General features: G+C 45.7%; 1 protein-coding gene across 2 annotated transcripts in view; it reads left to right on the plus strand.

Annotated features, from left to right (window-relative positions):
* The window catches only part of VWA3B (von Willebrand factor A domain containing 3B), a 236056-nt gene extending 213047 nt beyond the window's left edge, over positions 1-23009 (plus strand). The window contains exons 23-28 of one of the 2 annotated variants that reach the window (XM_074403828.1): positions 1028-1139; positions 8245-8369; positions 10235-10372; positions 13485-13585; positions 22526-22702; positions 22909-23009. In XM_074403828.1, coding sequence (XP_074259929.1) covers positions 1028-1139; positions 8245-8369; positions 10235-10372; positions 13485-13585; positions 22526-22702; positions 22909-22945 — 690 coding nt within the window. In that variant the 3' untranslated portion in view covers positions 22946-23009. Of the gene's footprint in view, positions 1-1027; positions 1140-8244; positions 8370-10234; positions 10373-13484; positions 13586-22525 lie in introns of both variants that reach the window. The other variant, XM_074403831.1, reaches the window with a different exon arrangement.
* The last annotated feature ends 718 nt before the right edge of the window (positions 23010-23727 follow it).

Raw genomic sequence — 23727 nt, forward strand, 5'->3', positions numbered from 1 at the left:
TGGGAAGCTCTGCCCCACTGACTTCTAGCATTCACTGTTGCATCAACCAAAAGATATAAGAAATGAAGATATTAGCCAATCATTTATTAGCCAATCTCAGCTCATGGACTTCTTTCCTCTTTTTGTGACAGTGATCACAAAGGTTTTTCTTTGCCCTGAAGAGGTGGGCTGGGATATTGGATTTCTGTAAACCACTGTGTTTCAGTGCCTCTCTCTCTCAAAGTTGCTAGTGGACTTTCCTGTTGAAGGGCCCCTTTACTTCTAACTATTCCAGGAGGGCAGCAGTACTGGTCATGGTGCTGGTGTAGTCTTTGCTCTCCAGCTTTGAGACTGTCAAAAAATTCTAGTTGTATATATAATTTTTCTTTATTTCCCTTTTCTTTAATTACTCATTCAGTTCTCCTTGTACCTTGAACTAAAGTATAAAAATTGTGGAGGGCAGAAATTGCCCTTGCCAAAATAGTAATGTTTAATTAACATAAAGTAGAAAGTGCTCCAAAGTATGTATATAGTACAGGGATATTCTATAGTTCTTCTGTAATGTGTTTCTCAGTAGAAAATTTCAGGTATATTAGTCTGCTTTCACATTGCTATAAAGAACTACCTGAGACTGGGTAATTTATGAAGAAAAGAAGTTTAATTGGCTCACAGTTCACAGGCTGTACAGGAGGCATAACTGGGGAAGCCCCAGGAAACTTATATTCATGGAAGAAGGCAAAGGGGAAGCAACTGCATCTTCACACGGCAAATGAGAGAGAGTGAAAGGGGAGGTGCCACACACTTTCAAACAACCATATCTTTTGGGAACTTTATCACGAGAACAGCACTAGGAGAATGGTGCTAAACCACCCCCATGATCCAACCACCTCTCACCAGGTCCCACCTCCAACATTGGAACTTACAAATCAACATGAGATTTGGGTGGGGACACAGAGCCAAATCATATTACTAGGCTACCCAGTGTTTATCATTTACACTATCTGCATTCACTTTTTCTCATCAATTATTACTGTTTTGTCTTTATCAGCAACAGAAATTGCAAGGAAATCCAACAAAGAAAACCAAATCAAAAAGACCAGATCCCCTCAAAGGACAGAAGGTTATTGCAAGATGTGATGAAAATGGTTTTTATTTTCCAGGTAGTTTTAAAATTTATTTTGTGAGACTTTTGTTAAATAATTTGATATTGGGGACAAGAAGTTTCAACCTGTGCTTTTGCTAGAACACTGACATGTCGTGAGAAAAGAAGTGGAATAGCTCAGGCCAGCTCATGAAACGAGCATATGTATTTCGGACAAAAAAAAGGTAGCCAGAAAAATGCATTTATTTTAATATCTCATTTTTTAGCAAACAAATTTTATTGCCCATCTGCTGCATTGCATTTATATAATATTTTGAAAGTATTGGTCTAATGTTATGAGCAAGCAGATGAACATTCTTGCTTTATGGAGGTTACATCTTAAAGGAGACAGACAAGCAATGAAATAAATAGGTAAAATATGCGGTATGTCAGATACAGTGCCGTCGAGAAAAATCAAGCTACAAATGGGGTTGAGAATGTCAAGGTGAGGGTTGTGATTCTGTATTTGGTGGTTAATGAAGAGCTCCTGGGGAAGGTGACATGTAAATAAGGACTTAAAGGAGGTGGGGCAAGCCATGAGATTATCTGGGAAAGAGAGTTCCAACAGAGACAACAGTGGTGCCCCGGCCTCAGACTGGAGTGCACATGCCCAAGGTAGCTGGGCCTCGGAGGTTTGCCCCAGGCTCCCTGGGGGATGTGATTCCTGAAGGAATCAGCCAGATGCAGTTCAGCATGGAACTGCTGGGGTGGAGGTATGAAGGGAGTTTCATGGATGGTGACAATATGTGTGAAGACTTAGCAATGAAGAAACAGCTATGTCTGGAAAAATAAAATTGATTCCGGCTGGAACTTAGAATGAGAAGGAAGGGTGGAAATAATAAAGCTCTTCAGAGAGGTAAGCATGGGGCCATGCATAAAGGGTCATGTTTAGGATTTGCACTTTACGCTGAGGGCAATGAGAGCCACACTTAAAGCAGTGAGAAACACAATCACATTTGAAGTTTTAAAAAGCTCTCTCCTGCTGCTGTGTGAAGAGTGGATAACACAGGGTTAGGGTGTCTCTCTGGTCCCTGGCGTAGGGCGGTAGATAGATAGTAGTACCTACAGGAGATGGTGGTGTGGACAGAAAGACAATGAGATGTGTCTGGGACATGATGAATTGCAAGTGCCTAGGAGATGCCCAGCTGAAGATGTCAGAGAAGCAGTTGGAGAGGTGGGTCTAGAGTCTGGAAATGGAGATTTGGGAGACATAACAACAAAGGTCATCATCGAAAGTATGGGAAGGGTTTGTAGGGAAAGGGAACTGGAAGAAAACCTTGAGGAAGCTCTGTTAGGCAAAAGATTACATTGCAGGCCGGGCATAGTGGCTCACACCTGTAATCCCAGCACTTTGGGAGACCAAGGCTGGCAGGTCACTTGAGGTCAGAGTTCAAGACCACCCTGGCCAACATGGTGAAACCTCGTCTCTACTAAAAAAAAAAAAAAAAAAAAAAAAAAAAAAAAAAAATTAGCCAGGGATGATGGCATGCACCTGTGGTCCCAGCTACTCAGGAGACTGAGCCAGGAGAATAGCTTGAACCTGGGAGGCAGGGGTTGCAGTGAGCTGAAACTGTGCCACTATACACCAGCCTGGGTGACAAAGTGAGACTCTTTCTAAAAAAAAAAAAATGATTACATTGCAGATACATAGCTGGCCTTTCATAGGCATGATCTATCTACCAGCAGTTAAAAGAATAATTATTATTTAAATTTAAATGAATAATCTTTTAGGTGGGAAAAAATACTTCAGCACCATTTTTGGTTTCTAGCAGGCACATATGTACAACTGACAACGAGGACAAGTTATTTGAAATGTGATAAATGTGCTTGAGAGTTGCCTGGATGAGAGTAAATACGGATCCCAGCACTTGGGATGAGCGTGTAGGCTAAGACATGACACCCTTCTTTACAAGAAGGACTGAAAATCTTTCATTTCTCTGGGGCACAGATTTTCTAAGCGGTGATTGTAGGAGGCCACCCCTACTTGTGAAATTTTGATTTTCTGAATTTGAGCCTTGGAGAGGGTTTTCTTGCTAAACTGACAGTCGAATGATAATGCTAAGAGGGGAGCTGGGCACAATGGCTCATGCCTGTAATCCCAGCACTGTGGGAGGCTGAGACAGGCAGGTCACCTGAGGCCGAGAGTTCAAGACCAGCCTGACCAACATGGTGAAATCCCATCTCTACTAAAAATACAAAATTAGCCAGGCGTGGTGGTGCATGCCTGTAATCCCAGCTCCTCAGGAGGCTGAGCCAGGAGAATTGCTTGAACCCAGGAAGCAGAGGTCACAGTGAGCTGAGATCACACCACTGCACTCTAGCCTTGGTGACAGAGTGAGACTCCATCTCCAAAAAAAAAAAAAAAAAGAAAGAAAGAAAAGAAAATGAGAAAAGGGACTGGATTCTTAGTGGTTGGGTTAGGGCTTGGGGTCAGTTTGCTGGCCAGGGCCCCAGAGAAATGTAGAATGGCTCGAACTTCTACCCAGCACCATCCTTGTGTGATGAGAAAATTCTAAAGACCTACTGGGGGAGCCGAGGAGACAGGGCTAATACCATGGCTACGTGCAATGCCTGAGGCCACAACGGAAAATTTTTTTCATGTGCAATTAGAAGCAGAAAGCACATACTGTACTCCCAATAGCCACATGGGATCTGACCAAGTGGGAGTTTTTAATTTGCAACGTAATTAAACTACAATAAGTCAGCTTGAAGGAAATAGTTGAATTTGGGCATATAATTGGTAATTTTGATTAGTGTCTAAGTAGTAAACTTTGACTCAGCCAAATTAAGTGGCAGTGCATGGGTTATCTCCATGAGCTTAGTTTTCGGGCCCTTTCTCCCCAGTCACCTGATCTTTCCTTAATTGGGAATAACTTTACTTTTATAGTTTTTTTTTTATTAAAAATTCAAACATATAGAAAAGTCGCAAGAATACTACGGTGAGCCCCTGTATACTCCTTACCCAGATTTGCCAATTTTTAACATTTGGTCACATTTTATCACATATTTTATTTTATTCTCTCTGTCTCTCTCTCTCTCTCACACACACACACACACACACACCCCTTATGTTTTCTGAACTCTTAAAAATTAGGTAATATTTATCATTATTTTATCCCTTAACATATCAGCGTGTATTAAGAGTAAAAATAATCTCTCAACATAACCACAATAAAATTAGAAAATTCAAAAAATGTAACACTGTTATAGTACTTTTATTTAATCTATATATTTTGATTTCATTAATTGTCGCAATAATGGCCTTTGTCACATTTATTTTCTCCAGTACAGGTCTCAGTCCAGAATTGTGTATTGCATTTAGTGGGCATGTCTCTTTAGTCTTCTTTATCTTTCCTATTATCTTCCGTGATAGTGACATTATTTAAGTGTAAGGCCAGTTATTTTATAGAATGGTCCTCAATTTGGGTTAGATTAGATTCAGGTTATCATTCCCTGCCAGGATACTGCCTAAGTGATGCTGCGGCCCTCTGGGTCATCCTGTCTAGAGGCGCATGATGCTCACCTGCCCTCACTGGTGATGTTAATTTAGATCACCTGTTCACTGTGAGTCACTCTTTTCTCTGACACACACACACACACACAAAAGGCCAAATAGAATTTTGCAGAGCACAGGCATGGCGTTATTGGTGAGTCCTTTTCTGGTGACCGTTGTTCAAAACCTCCTAAACATTTTTACTGAAAAAACAGCTCACTTTAAAATGCACCTCAGCAGAAGGCAGGATTGGAGTCACTGGACTGGAGTGTCCAGTGCATGAGGCCAGGTCCACGCAGCTGAGCTGGCTGGACTGGCGGTTGCCCCCGTCGTTGGGATTGTGGTGGGGATTTCCCTGTGGCCGACGCTATTCCAGGGGTCAGTGTGGGTTATCCAGTTGAGGAAATGACTGTGTTGTACAGAGTGATAGCCTGGCTCATCCGGATGCTGAAAGGCAAGGAGGAAGATGCATTTTCAACCCTTATTTTAAATCATTATATGTGGAAATTGGGTCATCCTTCCTGTTGTTCAGTGAGAAGCAGCATTTTCCTTCCGGAAACCCACAGTGATTTCTGCACTATGCCATAAAAACAATTTATAATGAAACAAAATGGGGACAAAATGGAATGCTTTCTGAGGTGTCATGAGTTCAGGTCAGAAAACTCTACGTTTTCATTCATATGAATTCTGCCTCTTGCCTCTGTTGGCCACACAGCTACAGCCACTTTGTTTCTCTGCACCTCAGTGTCCCTGTCTTCTCCAACAGGATTTAAAACAAACCCTTCATAAGCTTGCTGTGTAGATTACATGTGATGATGTACAGCCCTTGGTCAATTCCACAGAAAGAGGTTTTCGGCATCCCATATGAGAGCTCCTCCTGGGAGATAGGGATAAAGCCCTCGCCTCCTCTCCTGGAAAGGAGGGAGCTGTTTTCTGTTTCACGGCAGCTCAGAACCTTTCACGGCAAGTCAAAGCAGCAGAAGGCAGCACGGCACGTAGACAGGAAACCTCCAAGACTGGAGGGAGAAGCGAACATGAGGACCGTGAAGAACGACAGTGCCGAGGAGTGGGCAGCTGGAGGGACGTGCTGGCTGGAGCAGGGCAAAAGCCTTTCTGAAGAGGTGGAATTTCAGCTGGGCTTGGTATATCAAAAGCTTCGTAGAGCCAAAGGTTTAAAAAAATAAAATCCAGCCTCCAGCCTGAGAAAACCTGTTTGGAGCAAAGGTTCAGAACTCTTCATGCATCTCACCAAACAGACCGATGTCCACTGTTTACTCAGATTGTGACACCAGTTCTCTGACCCTGAGCACCCGCGGCATTTCTGCTGAGGGCATCTGTAGGAGTGCAGGCCCTTCCCCCAGCTGAGTATGGGACAGCCTCTGACTGAGGCAGGGAGCTGACTAGTTCCCAGGGAGGCACTGGGCTTACCAGCCTTCGCCCAGAGAAAGAGGGGAGGCAGTGGAGGTGCGTCGGCTTGGCCACCCTCCAGAGCTCAGGTCTTCCAACGGGTCCCAGAGATTTTAGAGCTGGGAGATGCAACCTCACCTCTCGAGGCTGAGAGAAAAACTACAGGGTAAGGGAAGCCAAAAATTGGAGCTGCTTTTGAATCAGGACACAAGAAATGGTAGCAATTCCTTAATGAGGGGGAGTAGCAGGTACAGAGACTTAGCAGTGGTGGGACAGGCCAGTCCTGGGCCCTCCAGCCGCCCAGTGTGTGGCCGCAGCGGGGCCCGTGAGGCCAAGTTGAAGACAGACAGTGAGAAACTGTGCTTATATCTGTAGATGAACAAAGACCCACATCTACAAAGAAGGAAACTGAATTGAAAGAACTAAAAGAAAGTCATTATAACATTCCAAAAAGTTTAGGTTCAAAGAAGAAAGTCAATGGTAAATGGTGTAGGCTTTGTCAGCTACGCAGTCTCTGTCGCAACTTCTCCATTTAGGCAAACAACCGAAAAACTGCCTAGCAGGTTTGATACGGGATACTGCTAAGTCCCAGAGGCTAAGAATTTGGAGACGGTCACCAGAGCCAATGTGGCTGTGGTGGCAGCCCAGACCCTTCCCTGGGGCCATGGGAGGGACATGGGGCGCACAGTGCATGGCTCTTGTTTCCAGAATAGAAATAATTTCTAAAGGGTAGTATTTGCTTTTCTGATTAAAAGGGTAAAGTCCGTTTATGATAGAAAATGTGTGAATAATGTGTAAATATTTCAAACCCCAAATTAAACATTTTAGTCCAATAAGAAAACACATAATGGCAAGCTGGCTTGTGTGTGTGTTTTTTAAAAAAATTCGTCCTTTGGCCATTTAAAACAATACACAGGGATCGAGATGAAAATCAGCAGCTGTCTCTTTGCCCCATGAGAGGACGTGGGGCTTTGCTTAGCAGGCACAGGACCGGGGAGCCGCTGCCCCACGTGCTGTGGAGTCTGGCGGGACGCACATGCACACTTCCATCTCCATGAAGGTTTGTGAGCAGCTGATACTGCCAGGGAGGTGACCAATGTCATCATCTCCCCGCTCATGTCTAGAATCCCTTTTTAATGGGAAGATAAATTTTAAGTCATATAAATGATTAAAAATGGGCGTTTTAACACAGGTATTTTCCTTTCCTATAATAATTTATTCTAATAATTATATTAATTAAAATGTATAACAAAATTATATAATTCAATAATATATATGTGTGTATATATTCTAGACTGGTGCAAAAGTCATTGTGGTTTTGGTCACTTTTTAATGGCAAAAACCACAATGACTTTTACACCAACCTTTTGTATCTATCACGCACTCCTTTAGTATAACTAAAAATGAAACTTCTTACTTCTTTTTTCTTTCTTTTTTTCTTTTTTTGAGATGGAATTTTGCTCTTGTCATCGGCTGGAGTACAATGGCGCAATCTCAGCTCACGGCAACCTCCACCTCCCAGGTTCAAGCGATTCTCCTGCTCAGCCTCCCGAGTAGCTGGGATTACAGATGCCCACCATGCCCAGCCAATTTTTGTATTTTTAGTATAGACAGGGTTTCACCATGCTGACCAGGCTGATCTCGAACTCCTGACCTCAGGTGATCCACCTGCCTCAGCCTCTCAAAGTGTGAGGATGACAGGCATGAGCCACCACGCCCAGCCTTACCTCTTTTTTCTTTGTTCCTTTTCAGCTGTACATTTTGGGGAAGCTGAGTATGTTCGCTCTAGTCAGATGAAAAGCTGATTTGGATGGGAGTTTATATTTCCTTTTTACTTTCACAATTTAATTAACAACGTGTATTTTCTATCTTTAAGTATTATGGAAGAAAACAGAGGCAAAGTAAATGAACAAATGAGGTGGTAGGTGTTCGGGATGAGGATCTTTATTTCTAGGACCCACATTCTTGTCAGGACAGAGGCTGACAGTGTCGGATGAACAGGTCTCATGCATTCTCTCTGGTTCTCATCTCAGCAGGTGCCCAGACCAGACATTGTGTGTGTCACCACTTTGAGTTGTTCAACCCAGTAGGCATCCTATGGTACTCAACATTATCTGCTGGAGAAATCAAAGGGGCACACTGATTTAAACAGGCCACATGTGCACAAGCCTAAGGAAAGCGATGCTATTTGTCTTTACATTATGTTTTCTTTGATTCCTTCTAGGGGTTGTGAAGAAGTGTGTGAGCCCCACCCAAGCACTGGTGGGCTTCAGGTATGGAGACACCAAGGTTGTGTCCACCTCCTTCATCATGCCTGTGGGGGGCGCCATGCCCTGCCCACTGCTCCAGGTACCCATTCCCTGATGTGTTCTGGGGCCATTTTTCACTATCCACAGACCTTTGGATAACAGAGGATACCAAGACCTCTGTTTGGCCCTTTGCTAAACCTACGCGGGCTCCTGCAGCGAGGGTGTGTTTGGGCAGGAAGAACAGTGGCCCCTGTTCTGGGACCTGTTGCCTTGCAATTTCTTTGCTCGTGACCCTGACCTGCCGACTCCCTGTCACGTAGCTCAGGGCTGCACAGGCTTGCTCGCATTGCGCCTTGAGGTCCTTGTCCCTTTGCAAGACAATAGATGGTTGGGGAAAAGCCATTGCTGTAGCGGCCAGTACTTTTGACACTCTTAACTGCAAAAGATTCTATTCTATTCCATAATATTATATTATAATATAATATATAATAACAAGGGCAGAGGTAGCACTTTCCTTGGCACTGTAGTCAGCTGATATCATGGTGATACCGTAATGCACAGCTACCCCAAATGCGCATTCCACTCATGTGTTACCGGAAGAAAGGCCCTGAGTGTGAGTTGTTCAGGTCCTTGGTGTTTTGAACAAAGAATTGAACAATATGCACAAATAAAGTAACAAAGGAATGGAAAGCAGGGATTTATTAAAGTGAGAAAGCACTCCACACCGTGGGAATGGGCCCGAGCAAGCGGCTAAGGGGCGCTGTTACAAAGATTTCTGGGTTTTAAGTACTCCTTCTGAGGTTCTAACTACCCCTTATCTGGATGAAGGATTTGGTCTGTGGCTAATTAAAGGCTGAGGTGAATTGCCACCCAAGGCCAATCCAGGGCACACTCCCTTTCCCTCTGAGCCAGGGTGGAAGGGCAGGGTTGCAGGGAGAGTGGCCTTTGATCCTTTGCTACTGGGTGTGGGCGACGAGGTTTTTCCTTTTGGTTTATCTTTAGAAGTTTGTGGTGATTGGCCTTAGGTTCTCTGCCCCCAGACCCAGATGTTTTCCCTTTGATTTATCTTTAGGAAATTATCACGAAGTGGCCCCAGATTCCCTGCCCCCAGGTGTTGGTACTTTCCCTTGATTCAGCTTTCGAAAGTTAGCCCGAATTGACCTTAAGTTTCCTGATGCCATACCCTGTTCTCCTGCCTCAGATGAGCCAGACTAATGTGTTCTCATCTGCTCACAGACGCATCAAAAGCTGTGCCATGTCTGTTTCATTCTCTTGCCGCTATCCTGATTCCAGCTCCAAGGCCCAGGAGTAGAGGGCAATCCTTGCAGAACACCCCACTGCTGTGTTTCGCCCAATGTTAGCCCAGTGGAGAAGCGCTGGAGGAGGAATCCAAGAATTCATCCTCGGGCCTCTGTTTTTTCTTCCTAGTCAGAGCCCTGGCCCACAGCAGTGCTCTTGTGCCCTGACGACACACAAGGGCCCACAGCCTCTGCGTGTCTCTCCACAGCATACTCTTTCTGCTGCAAGTTCTCTGTTTGCGACTTTTACCTGTGGATGCTGGGTGTGTGATTTGGAGCATCATTAAACAGACCTCTCCCTTCCTACATCTTGGTGACAGCCCTTCTGGCAGAGGACACTGTTTATCTTTGCATGACAAACACCCCAGGTTCTTTCAACTACTCTCTTTGGGATGTGGTTTCCAGAACCTCCCCATCTTGCTGTTTGTTCCCTGGGCCCTAGTCAGTTGTTGAAGTCCTACTAAAATGGGGCTTCCCAAACTGATCACAACATTTCAGACGCGGCCCAATGTTGGAATTCTTTCTTAACTGAGAAAAAAAAAATACGTATTTGAATTTTAGCATCAGTAATTGCCAATTGCCTTGGAGTGTTTTAAAATGAGCTTATATTAACATTATCTGTACAATCCATAAGCAAAACGTTTACTGTATGTTTTAATCTCTGCAGGTTGGAGATTACGTGTTTGCCAAAATCGTGATACCCAAAGGATTTGACTTCTACGTCCCGGCCATTGTCATAGCACTTCCCAATAAGCATGTGGATGCAGAAAAATTCTACACGGTTTTGAAGTGTAACAACCGGAGAGTAAGTAGATTCTCATTTAGAAAAGGACTTTCTCCTGGGCAGTGCCAAGCTGTTTCCTGGCACTTCCAGGCGTCTTGATGAATGGTTTCCCTGGCTGTGTCTGCTGCCCTACTCTCTACTCCCTGTGTTTTGGCTTCTGCCCACTGTGCCACACACCCTGCCTTCACTGAGGCGACCGTGGCCTCCGATGCCCTCTGTGTGGTCCTTTGGCTCTCATTGCTGAACCGTGCTTTGCATTTGATGGAGGGGCAGGTTCACTGTAGGGTCTTGTAGCACCACTCTCTCTCGGTTTCCGTCCTCCTCATCCTCCTCATCCTCCTGCTTAGACTGCCCCTTCCTTGTGCTCCTCTGCTGACCCTGCAGACTTGGGCACCTTCTGGGCCCCTCCCAGTGTTGTCCTCTTCTGCCTCCTCCTGGTATCTTTCGAAGTCAGCCTCCATCTTTGGACGTCTCCTCTGTGCCAGAAGTGCCAGCCCTGTGCTCCTGCCTTGAGCTCCAACCCTGCGCTTCTAGCTGGGTCCTCCTGGAATGCTTCCTCAGGGTAAACACAGGCATCTCAGACTCCACAAGCCAATGCACCCCCTTTCCCCAAGCACCTTCTTCTCTTCTGTGTCCCCGTATTGGGGTGTTACTACCTGGTTCCCCATCTCCTACTTACTTAGAAACCACCTCCAGAGTTGGTAGAAGTTGGGAGACATAAGGGCGGACAGAGACAAAATGGAATCGAGTGGAAAGAACACAGGCTTTCCAATCAAAAGATCTGTGTTAGAGTTATTTGAACATTCACTCTGCTCTTTATTGGTTGTCTGACCTGGGTAGGTTGCTTCACCCCCTGTGATCGGTTTGATCACATATAAAATGAATATTTTACATATCTATATGTGTCTATGTATACTCTACAGCGTGAGTGTGAGGCTTGAAGAAAAGACACGTAAGCGATCTGTGTGTCTGACAGGCAGGTGTTGGGTAACGGAGTGGTGAAGTGGCTGCAGAGGTTAGCACATCACCCAGCTCCCTTCCGTCTGCACTCCCCAGGGCCAGTGAGTGGGAATGACTGTGATAACTGTGTCATCTCTAGATTGACTTGCTCATTGGACAGATGTTTGTTAAGGGTCTATATTGTCTATTGGATCATTTGACTTTTTTATTGACTGGGGAGGTCTTCTGTGTCTTCTGGGTAGTAATTCTTGGTAATATATGCAGCCAGTATTTTTCCCCGTCTGTTACTTGTCTTTTAACTTTGGAATCTTTGTTGACAGAGAAGCATTAAATTTTAATATGGTCAAATTTATCCCTTTTCTCATTTATGAACTGCCCTTTCTATATTTGTTTAAGAAATCCTTCCTTAATTATGTATTTCTCTATGTAATTTTTCTAAAAGTTTTAGAATTCTTTATTCATTTACAAAACTGATGATGAAGTTTGCCTGATTGACATCCCCTGCCTCCTCCCAACCCACACACATGCTTCGAGTCACCCTCAGGGAGAATCCCCCCAGGACCCCAGTGTGGCCCCAGCCTGCTCCATGAGCTTGACCTCCAGCCAGATGGAAGGCTCACTGCTTCCTGAATGCAGTGGGCTTTTCCGAGCCCTAGGCTTTTGCCTCTTCCTGGACTGCCCTTCCCATCTCCTTTCCCCTAAACTCCTGTCACCTAAAGACTCCACCTGATTGTGACTTCCTGCAGGGCCATCAAGTTCCTCCTGTCCACTGCACTGCCCTTGCCAAACTGCCTTCACCACCAGCCTCTCAACCCTTAAAGGCAGTGACCACGTCTATTCACCTTTGTCCCTCCCAGCACAGCCCCTGATGAAGAGAAGGGTCTCACAATTTTTTTTAATTACTTGAATGAATGATATTCCTAATAGAAAATGAAATTGTCTTGATGGAAGACTTAATATGCCTGGAAAACAGACCAATAAATGAACTTGATTGGTGAGCAAAAAGCCAGGTAACAGTGGCTAACTTTCTTAGGCCCTTACTATGTGCCATGCATTCCAGTCCAAGTGCTTTGCAGAGTGGACACTTGGATCCTCAGAACACCATTAGGTAGAGACAATTATTATCTTGATTTCCAGAAAAAGAATTGAAGCAAGCGGTTAAAGCACACACCTGGTGTGTAGAGCAGGCGTTTGGGTGCAGACAATCTGGCTCCATGGCCTGCCCTCTATACTACCGTGCCCAGCTGCCTAGAATACGGAATACAAATATCCAGGGCATCCTTGACCACGGTATCAGGTAGTTACATCAGGGAGAGGGGTATGGGAAATGAATTTTATGGTTAAGGGCAAAGGAGAAAGCCCATCAGAGCCAGCAGCCACAAGAGCACTGTATCCACCCAACAGAAAAAGCAGAAAAGGAGGTGTCCTCTCATCAACCCAGAAAAAAAACCCTTGGAGAAAATGGAGTTTCCTGAAGCTGTCTGGATAGCAGTAGAGAAGCAGTCTGGAAGGACAGAGCATGGGGAAGGCTTCCTCTTCCTGACATGTGGCACTGCTCTGAGGATATCAACTGTGAAAGGGAGGGAGGGATGTTTTAGGAGATGTCCCCACGTATGCCCCAGGGTGCAGGGAGAGATGAGGCAGTTGGCCCAGGATCCCTAAGGGGAAGCCACAGAGCCCAGGAAAAGACCTTGGAATTTACCTACAGGTTGTGGGGGACGTGGGGCCCTGGAGACTACAGGGGCGTGGCCAAGGGGAAGGATACTGGAGATAGTTCTGATAGAAACTTGGGGGGACCCAAAGAGGCTGAAGGTGGGGCATTCAGCAAAAGTGGTGGCCAAAGGCTGAAATAAAGATAGAAAGGAAGGTGGTTATATGAAGCTGTGTGTGTGTGTGTGTGTGCGTGTGTGCGTGTGTGTGTGTGTGTATGTCTTCTGTGGGTACACTTGGAAATTGATCCAGAATATGGAGAAATGACAGAGAGAACTCAATGATGACTTATTCAGCAAATAATTATCAAGTGAGGTTCTGAATTTAAACTGCTCTTTTAAGTGTCACCCTGAATAGGATAATGACTAGAAGCTATTATAATGGGTTGAGCTAGAATAAAATTATATCTGAATTGTGGACATTTCTGATTTAAATTGAGTGAAATCTGTTGGTATTATTACAGGAATTTTGCCCTCGGAGTGCACTTATTAAGATCAGCCAAAACAAGTATGCGCTCTCCTGCTCTCATATAAAGTCACCCCCAATTCCTGAGGATCCCAAAGTGTAAGTGTACTCAATTTTTATCTCTTGAATATTAATTTGTATCCTTGCACCTTTAATCTGTTTTTGAGATGAGATCCATGACCTCTTAATACTAGGGAAGAAAAGCAGAGATGGAGAATGTCCTGCTTAAAATGTAGCTCTGTGATATTGTCACTTCAACATCACGTGAACCTTTCACCTGCTATTTATTCATCTGGTTCTAATCTCAAATTCAACATCATTTGACCCTTCAGAAAAGTATTCATGAATATGTGATGAATATGAAGGAATTGTTCCCCTTTTATCTGTAAAGATTCAAGGACTTCTAATTAAATTGCATTTGGGTCCAGTCACCTCCCTACCTCTCCCCTTGCTGGGAGGTGGGAGCGAGGGGCTAGCCCCGCTTGCCTGTAGCCAGGTCAGCATATAGGTGGGCGGTGGCTTCCCAGGGCTGCAGTGGGGTGAACACATTTTCAGCTGAGGCAGTAGGACTGCCAAGAGCTGTAAAGGTGGACTAAAGACAAGGCAGAAGGAAAGGGGGGGGCCTACAGGGCAAACAAAAACTCAAGTTCATGGGTCCAATGAGGGGCATCAAAATTGGGGTCATGGAGCCATGACCTTGTAGTCAAGGGCATACAAAAAGAGGTGAAGGTGGATGTTGAGCACGTGTTGGGGACAAGGACCCAGGAAACATCTTCCAGTTTCTCTTAGAGTCTGCAGGCTGTCTCTGAGTGCTACCCTTCGTTCTTCCCAATGGCCTTACCTTCTGCTTCATCACAGAATCATTAGACAGCCTCTCCCTCCACTTCTGATCTCCCAGCTCTGGGCTTATGGAAGTCTCTGCCTTTGCCCTGATGTCAAAGAATCGGTGTCCTTCTTTTCACCCCAGGCCAGTCTGTCCACTGGGCTCTAGAGGCCCATGTTCCACTGCCTCAAGTCCTGGATTCATCAGTGATCCCTGGATTCTTCTTACCTCCCTCCTTACCTCCTCTTCACTGAGTCCTTCACCTCCGCAAGTACACAGGTTTGCCTCCTGTTCACACACATGCAGCACCCACAAACATGCACACTCCTAAATGAATCCCTCTCCCTCGGTTCTGCAGCGTGAGCCAGCAGGCTCCCTGCCCTTCACTGCCAGGCTCCATGCACCATTGGAGAGATTCTCCTGCCTCCTGTTCATTCCTGAGCCTTGGGTATCAGCGTCCGCTCTCACGCCTCCAATAAACTCCTTCCACAGAGGCCAGAGGTGACCTCTTACTGGGCTGCACCGGTGAGCTCCACCCTCACTGACTGAGCCTGCTCCTGCAGTCCCCTCGGACACCACCAGCCACACCCTTCTGCCCTAACCCCTCCTCTTAGGCTTGTTGCGGTTCCACCTCTCTGGGTTTTCTCCCTGCCTGACTTCACAGCCACCCACTGCCTCTATGACTCCCTTCACACTAAGTGTAGTGGGAAGTGAGAGATTTGGAGAGAGCGATGGGGTTGCAGGAGGATTTTATTTAACGTGATTACAGGCTTAGTGGAATGGCTTTTTAATTTTGAGCAAAGGACAAAGAAAATGGGGTGCCTTTTATGTACCTAGGTGGTACAGGCTGAGAAAGCAGGACGCGGGTTTACAGAAGCCAGAACGAAGAGCACTTAACTACCTTGTAACACGTTTTGTGATATACTTTGCATTTGAAAAGCAACATTGTGAGAGACACATTTTGCAGTTTTTATTTGTTCTGTGACCTTGCAGCTGGTTAGAAAGAAAAACAGGACTTTTTAGATGCCTGGGAACTTTGCTAAGAATGTGGGGAGGATAGATCAGGTTCAGTGGTTTGCAGGAAGGCAGTTATTCTGCCTGAAACAGAGCTGGGAGGTATCATGTTAAACAGCACACAAAGCAGCAAAATGTACTTTATTATATAGCAACTACACATTATAAGGTTTTGTTTTACTCTTATTGCTGTTATTTAATTTCTTTCTTCATAAGGACCTCATGTCTCCTTCCCCAACCCGGGCTGCTCTCCTGTGCTTGTGCGTCACAGTCACAGAATCCGAGCATGGTCCCTGAGATGGATTTTTTGAAAGCCCCCCCACCCTCAGCTGGTTGCAAGGTGCAGCCATGTTGGGTAACTATAGGGGAAGAGCACTGGAACCAAAATCGGCTTTATTTCCCAGCCCTGCTGTCATGAGGTCTTCTGCAAGATGGTGGTGGTGTGAAGATGGGGTTGGTCATTGTCTGGCAGGCGTTTGGCACATTGTGGAAATAGCATTATTTCCAGCCACCCACCGGATATTTCTTCCTGAGTAGAATCTCAAAAATTTAGCACATCTGAAACTGAAATAGCAGTTCCCCACAAACCTGCTCCTGTCTCAGCCTTCTCCATCTCCGTTCGCCCTTTCACCCACAAATCACGGCGCTGTACAGCCAGAAAATCAGTGATCATCTTTGGCTGCTGCTTGCTCTTCACCTACCACGCCCCCTTGGTCTCCAGGTTACAGTGATCCTAACTGGCCAGGAGCTCTCATGTCCCCCAGCCTCCTCCTGCCACAGTCCCGGTCACTCGTCAGAAGGCTCAGCAGAATCAACTTCCTCACATGCAAATCTGCCTTCACCTCTTCCCCACTTAAAAATCCTTCAGAGCCCTGTCCCCATCACCCCTTCTTATCCCAGCTTAGTATCTTGCTGGTCTGGCCCAGGCCTGACTGCTTTGCCTCATCTGTCCCTAGCCACCTCCAGCCCACCCGCCAGTGCCTTCTGCATATGAACCACTCTAATCCTATGTGTGGGATTTGCCCACACCGTGCTTTCTCAGGTCTCTCCCTCCACCAGATTAAGTATTCTCTCTGGAAAACTATTTCTTGCCCTTGGCCACCTGGAGAACTCCAAGACTGAGCTCAAACATCAGCACCACCATTCGATGTCCCAGCACCCCAGGCCACTCCCCCCACCCGCCAACATGTGGTGAGGTGGTCCCACTGCAACCTGTAGAGGTTTCCGTTAAAGAAAATTTCCTTTGCATTGGACTCTGTAGGCACAAGTCCTTGAAGGTAGGGGACAGGTTCTATCTGCCTCTGAATCCCAGTGTCCAGGGTCCAGCTCACAGAACGCCCCCAACGACTATTTGAAAAACAAATCAGTATACAAACAGATGCTAGCAGATGCCCAGTGACACTCCTCTAGGGGTGTGCAGCTCTACAGAGAACCTTTCCTTAGCTGTGGTTACCAAAAACATATGCTGCAATTGTTCATTCTTTGTCTCGATGGGCATGATACTTCATTGAAAGTAGCAGCATATTTTCTGTTCATCTCAAACTTCTGCTCTGACAACGGTCCTTGCAGGTCTGGCTTCCGGTTCCTATGACGTCCAAATTACAGCTCCTTATAAAGGAACATGAGCAGATGTATCTAGCTATTGCCCATTTTTACCAAACTCAGTGTTATTATTTTAGAATGAAAATGCAGTTCTTTGTATGTTGAGAAAAGCCTTTGTTTTCCATCTTCCCCAGGCTTTATTTAAAGCTCTGCACTGTGAATTATCTAACTCTCTCTTCTGGGCTTCACACAGTGGAAGTGTTCATTGACTCCCTCGTCCCCCATTGTAATTTCCACTCTTTTTTGTTCTGGCTGCCTCTGTGGGAGCAAGAGACTGAGCTTAGTTCTCTTAAGCAGAGGTCACATTCAACCTGTTAAATTCAGAGCTTAACCTGTCTTTGCTTCTACGATCAGGACTAGGAGAACCGAGTACAAGAATGAAGGTGTAGGTCTGACTTTGTAACAACGCTGGGATTTTCTTCTGGTAGATCCTTTCCTCAGGAGTTCTTTCTCACTTACTTTACAGATATGTTCCTTAGGGAGCGTTCATGCCACTATTCCAAATGAGGCCATCTAAAGAAACGCCTGATGCTTCCTTCACAGGCTATTAAAGGCATGTACTGTAGGTTACATCTCCAATAGAACATTATTTGATGAAATTTAATTTTCAGATATGGAATTTACTATAACTGTCTGCTTGCAGGGTAAGACAGGGGATACCTGGGCCCAGACAAGCCTCTGTCTTCCCCCGCTCCTCCTTTCCTTCTTTCTGGGGGCCTTTCCTGCAGGTTGCTCTTCTGGCTTCTAAGTGAGGATGGGGCACAGTGAAAGGCAGGAAGAAAGGCATTTGGAGGCTGAAGAGCTCAAAACTGATTGAACATGGCAAAAGCTGATGCACATTTTCATTTTCAACTTAAAATTTGACACCTAAATGATTCTTAAATACTTTAACAAGGTTGTCTTATAAAATATGTTATCAATATTGCTAAATTCCAAATGACTCATTCTTTAAGGAGGGGATGTTGGTATTGCCGTATTTGCAATGTGAAACCAGTGATGTGGGTGTAGATTTTCTCTTTCCTTTGCAGCCTGACGATGCCATTCTCTGACACACAGCTGAGAGGCATGTCTTCCAAGACAATGTCCGAGGGAGGAAATGACTGCTCTTCCTTTCCCTTAAGGAGTGTGCCTGAGCTTTCTGCTACATTCCATGGCATCAGAGATGTCTTTTCCGAAGGAATTGGTGCTTATCTTGTCTATAACTCCCTCCATTCAGAGAATACGTGTGTAGTTTCTCCCATGTGGTACAAGAAGCTGGCAGAACGGGGGGATTTTCCTCCATTTGGCATCCTCTCTCCTTGCCAGGCCAGGGGACTCACAGAACAAGTTCTTCCCTGACTGCCTGCCCCGGCATCTTTTCCCCAACAGAGGACTGTAGCCTCTAGCAGGGCAGGGGGAGGCACCTGGTGGTCTCAGACCCACGTGGGTCTGAGCTCCAGCTGTCGGTGTTTTCCATTGGAGAGAGGTGCCTCTAGCAGGTGTTACTCAACCACCCAAAGACTGGGGTCTCAGGCCACCTGAACTGAACACACACACCTGGCGCCACCTAACTAGCTAGAAATCTCTCCCGAATGAGCTAGAATCCTTCCTCTCCTCACCCTTAACAGAGCATGACTTGGGCAAATTACCTTCAAGATTCTTCCTTAAGAAGGCTCTTGGCCTGGTGTGGCGGCTCACACCTGTAACCCCAGCATTTTGGGAAGCCAAGATGGGCAGATCATTTGAGGTCAGGAGTTCGAGACCAACCCGGCCAACATGGTGAAACTCCGCCTCTACTAAAAATGCAAAAAGGAGCCGGCTGTGATGGAATGTGCCTGTAATCCCAGCTACCCAGGAAGCTGAGGCAGGAAAATCACTTGAACCCGGGAGGTGGAGCATGCAGTGAGCCAAGATCGCGCCACTGCACTCCAGCCTGGGTGACAGAGCGAGACTCCATCTCAAAAAAAAAAAAAAAAAAAAAGTCTCTTTAGAGGGTGTATGATTTATTTTTAAAAAATTAATAATAGCATTCCGAATGTGATATCAGGAAAGCAAATTGGGGCTCACCATTTCCTCTGTGCTCCAGAGAATCTGTGAGGCATCTGAAGGAAGCTGTTGGGCTCTGGAGCCCTGGAGGTGAGGCATGTTCTTCTCTTGCTGCTTGAGGGTCATTGTGTGGTCTTAGGACATGGCCATGTGTGAGTCTGCAGGAAGAGAGACCCTCCCAGGGCCAGGTGGGGTTTGTCTGGATCTCTGGTCAACTCCTGTTCCCCCAATTCCTGTTACACAAAATATTAGCCTCTCATTATCTCTCTTTTGAGCAGTTTAGTAACTTTCCATGAAGCCGTTGGATTTGGGAGTATGTCCCAATGGAAATGATCGTGTCTGCAGTGTTTAATACTCCTGCCTCGACCCTGTGTAGTGTTGTGGACTCATATTGACTCCTGACATCAGGGAAATTAAGTCATTGATTGAAACTTCAAGATTCAGCACTGCCTCTGACATGACATTAGATGAATCACTCCCCTTAATCTTGCCTGGTCACTCCTGACAGTTTTCTCCTAAGAGGGATCTGTGCATTTGAAATCATTAAGCCTCTGATGGCATTAGCTCCCTTCGTCCCCTCTGGTCAGATTAGGAGCCCATTTATTATGCTGGAACAAAGCCCTGAAAAAATTGCAGTTCAGCAACAAACCCTGTCTGTGAGTGTCCTGTGTAATTCAGAAGACACATGCCATTGCCTACGTTCAGGAAGCATGTAGTGGTGCCCTACGACTTGGGACAAGGGGACACAAGGAGTCACAGAAATTCCCCAGCCCTGAGGACCAGCAGTAGCGATTCAGATAGCAACAGCCTCTGCTTCTCAGTCCCTTCATTCTCCTCCCCTTCAGTTGTTGAAACTCTAAAGGCCTCCCGGTTTTTACCAAACATCTGCTGGGTGCCTACTCCATGGGTCCTCTTGTTCTTTATGTTCTAAGACAGACTTGCTGAGAGAGACACTTAGGGAAAAATACAAACGAGACCTTAGGGATCCAGCAGGATTACTGACAAGCTGACGATGCTTTATCCAGTGACGGGGGTGGGTTCTGACCCCAGGAGGGCGTGGAATGGGCACTCAGCACTTTCTTCCCAGAAGCGGCACTAGCACAGCACCTGGCTGCCCTGCTCTGAACACACACACACATATTTATCATAGGTTGATCATGTTATTCAACCAGATCTGTAGCCTAACATAATTAATAGAGCACCTAATTGAACTCTGTTTGGGCATGAGACTGGGCAAAAGAAAGCCATTCAGCGGGTCTTTTCTAGGAGTGCTGGTGGAGAACCCCCCTGGCTGGAGGTTAGGACCCTGGTGGCCCTCCCCCTTCCACTGATGAGCTTGGGTCAGATAGGAAAGGGAGGTGTGTGGGCACAGGGGTGGGGCAGAGGCCTTCACATCAGATTCACACCCACCCTGCCTCCCGCTCTCACCCCTCCCATAAGGAGACATTTCCTTGTGAAAAATCTTGAACTTGACTGACCTCAACTGTCCTGGAGCATGAAATACAGAAGCCAAGCAGTATCTGCTTGCTTCAAGTCAAGACTTTTCCTTGATCAAAACTCCTACCTGCTTTTGTACTAATCATGATGACTTGTACTGCTTTATTCTTATGACAAAAGTAATGCATAGTTGATATAATTTCTAAATTAAAAACAAGTGGAAAAAATACAAAAACCACCCATAGTCCCACTTTTTGAAAGTAAGCACCAGTCCTTTTACCTTGGTATAGATCCTTCTACAGTGTCTTCCCCACTGTGCTGATTCTCGTTTCACCGTAAGCTGATATCAGCTTATATCAAAAAGCTGTATTTTTTTCTCCTTATCATGTATGACAATTGCAGCTTTTTTTAATGTCAAGAAAGTGACAGCTCTACTGGAATTCATTTTCCAGGAGTGATTGTGAATAGTTTAGTGCAAGGGTTCCAGTCATCCTTATGGATTCACAATTTTCATGACAAAAATGAAGATGTAATATGCATTGTGTGGTGTAATGTTTTTTCCACGTATATTTTTTCCAAATAACTTGTCATTTGCACCTTTCTGTGACAGTGTCACCTCTTGTTTCATTACTGCCTCACTAGAATTCCATTATATATGTGGTACATGAGTTGAGTGACCAGTCCCCTAGGTGAGGGCTGTCCACACGCTGCTCCTGGGTCTGTCTTGTTCTTCCTCTTCCCAAAGTCCACCAGGCAGGTGGGTAGGTGTCTCCTCTGCCCTGTTCTTTCTGTGCCTTTAGTGCCTGAAAATCTCTTCTCACACCCCCTTCTTGTCACTCCTTCTTCTGAGAGATTATAGCTTAGGGACTGGACTGCAATCATGGATCCTAATTCATGGCAAATAGAGAAAAACCATGAAAAGGAACCAGAATGTGTCAACTTACGCTACTCTGGAGGAAGGTAGCAATTTGAGGGATAGTTGAGGGTAACGTGATGGATAAGATTTTAGGCTTCACAGAACAGGGATGGTAAATACAATGTTGAGGCATGATTCCTAGACGTCTCTCAGAACCTGCTATCATAGAACCTATACATCTACGTAAGCACTGGCCTCAGATTTAAAGATGATTTTCGTCTGTGGCCTCCCAGAAAAGCTTTTCCAATGTCACTGCTGTCGCCCAGGCCAATTTTCTAATCTCTTTTGCGAATTGTCTCCTGAGTCTGAGCCAATCTTTGAAAATTGTCGTGTGTAGTGAATCTTGATTCTTTCACAAAGGATTTGAATGATGGCATTTTCTATTTAGAAATAACAAAAACTCAATTTCCATGTTATTGCACTTTTTTCCCTGACACTTTCGAGAAGAATCTGAAGCAGTAATAGTCAGAAATTATGCGGAGTAAAAACAAAACAAAAAATTATTCACAGTGAAGGCAGGGTGATCAAGATAGGCAATACTGATTATGGGAACAAAATAAGGTTTAATGTTGGGCAGCAGATGTTCTTAAATTACCCTGAAGGCCCTGATAAAAGGTGAGCTCCCAACGTGGTAGCATGGCTGGAATGAGGTCATGGTGTTCCCAAGATGCCTTCTTTGAAGGACAGCACTTCTGGGTAAATAAGCTTTGTCAGCGCGTTTTCTAAATAGTAATCTAGCTCTGTGACTTCATAGTTATTCCTAAGTTCAATGTCATTACAAATCATACCATTTTGGACATTTGGGAAACCGTTTCTGATAGCAGTCATTAGAGGAACTCAGGGTGTGAAAGAATATCTCTGATGTACAATCTCCAGTTCAGGGATGAGCTGGGCTGTGCTGGGGCAGACACAGGTCTATGCTGAGGTGTTTCCAGGGGCTTCTGGGCTGGGAGTTGTTCCTTCACTGGCTTGGTCAGGACGGTCTGCATATTCAAGTTCTCGCTGCCTTGGGAGGCTCCCAGATACCAAAGGCTGGTGGAAATGAACTGAGTGGAACTAAGCCCAGCCTAAAGCACTGCATGCACAGTGCTCCAGAGACTCCTTTCCATGGGAAGAGGGACATGGGTAAGGGGCTGAGAAGCAGCAGTAGGGATGGGTTGGCCATCTCTGTAGACCCCGCAGCCATCAAGACCGGGTAACCCTGATCTCTCTCTGTCTCTAGAGAGGATATGGAGATGAGGAGCTCTGCTTTCCTCCACCGGCCACTGAAAGAAGCAGACACGCAGGATTCCAGAGAGCCAAGACAAGAGAAGCCCAGGAGGAAAAAGAGCCCCGCCAAGCAGCCACCTCTCCAGCAGGCGGCACCCTCGGACTCGGGCCGCTCCTCCCACAGCACCAGGTCCCCTGGGTCCTGCCCTGGGACATAGCCCAAGCCCAAGGTTTGGTTGGGGATGAGGGACACAACATCACTTATCTTGGAAACACCCTGAAATCCCTTTCAAGATTAGCACACCTGACATCATCCTCCAGATTCTGGGCCTCTTTAGGTTCCAGTGCAGCAAAGATCCTAGCATCCTTAAGTAATGCTGACCTTCGCTTCCCCAGACGCCCCACCTCCACTTCCCCTCGGCCGGGTGTCTAGACTCAGCAGCCATGCCATCCTTGCCACGCCTCCACCTCCAGCAGCCCTGCCCTGTACTCTCAAAGCCATCCACAGCAGCAAAGGACTGACCTGAAGGCCGTCTGGTGGCAGCTATGTTAAAGAGACCAGCGTCCTCCCAGGCTGCCCAGACCTCAGCCTCAACACTGCAACTGGCTCCTCTGCTGAGGTAATGCCACCCTCCGTGCCACCCCTGCCTGCCCTGTCTGTAGCAAAGACTCCTGTCGCCTTCATCCCCACTGCCTCTCCTACCCACTTGACAACATTGGTTCTGGCTTTTTGGACTGTTCTTTATCCCGTTTTCCCCTGTACTCACAAAATTGTATTCCATCTTCTGGTAGACGCCCCACCCCCAGAAGTTTTAACCTGAAAGACGATTGTCACAGGACTTTCAAATTGTTTAGAAGTCAGCATAAGTCAGCATCCAAGCCTGTAATCTTGTTTTAAATTAAGTATCACATCTAAATTAGAGATTTCATCACCCAGTGTTAGGACTGAAATTCAGACCTGGTAGCGTGTCTAAGGTCTGCAAGACTGAACATTCCCTACTTTATTGTTTTCTGACATTTTCATTGAGCTTTTCCTAATTCTTTTTTTCTGTAGTCTGTTGTAGGTATCTCTAATTGAGCGCGAAACCAGAATAAAAACTCTTACATTGGAAACATTTCAAAACCACTGGATTGTTGGATTGTTTATTTGTTACCATTTTTCTCCGAACACATTTTAGCAATGATATATCAAAGTATTTAGTTGTGTTTACTAAC

This window comes from Saimiri boliviensis, chromosome 1, assembly GCF_048565385.1.
Source record: "Saimiri boliviensis isolate mSaiBol1 chromosome 1, mSaiBol1.pri, whole genome shotgun sequence".
Classification (NCBI taxonomy): Eukaryota; Metazoa; Chordata; class Mammalia; order Primates; family Cebidae; genus Saimiri; species Saimiri boliviensis.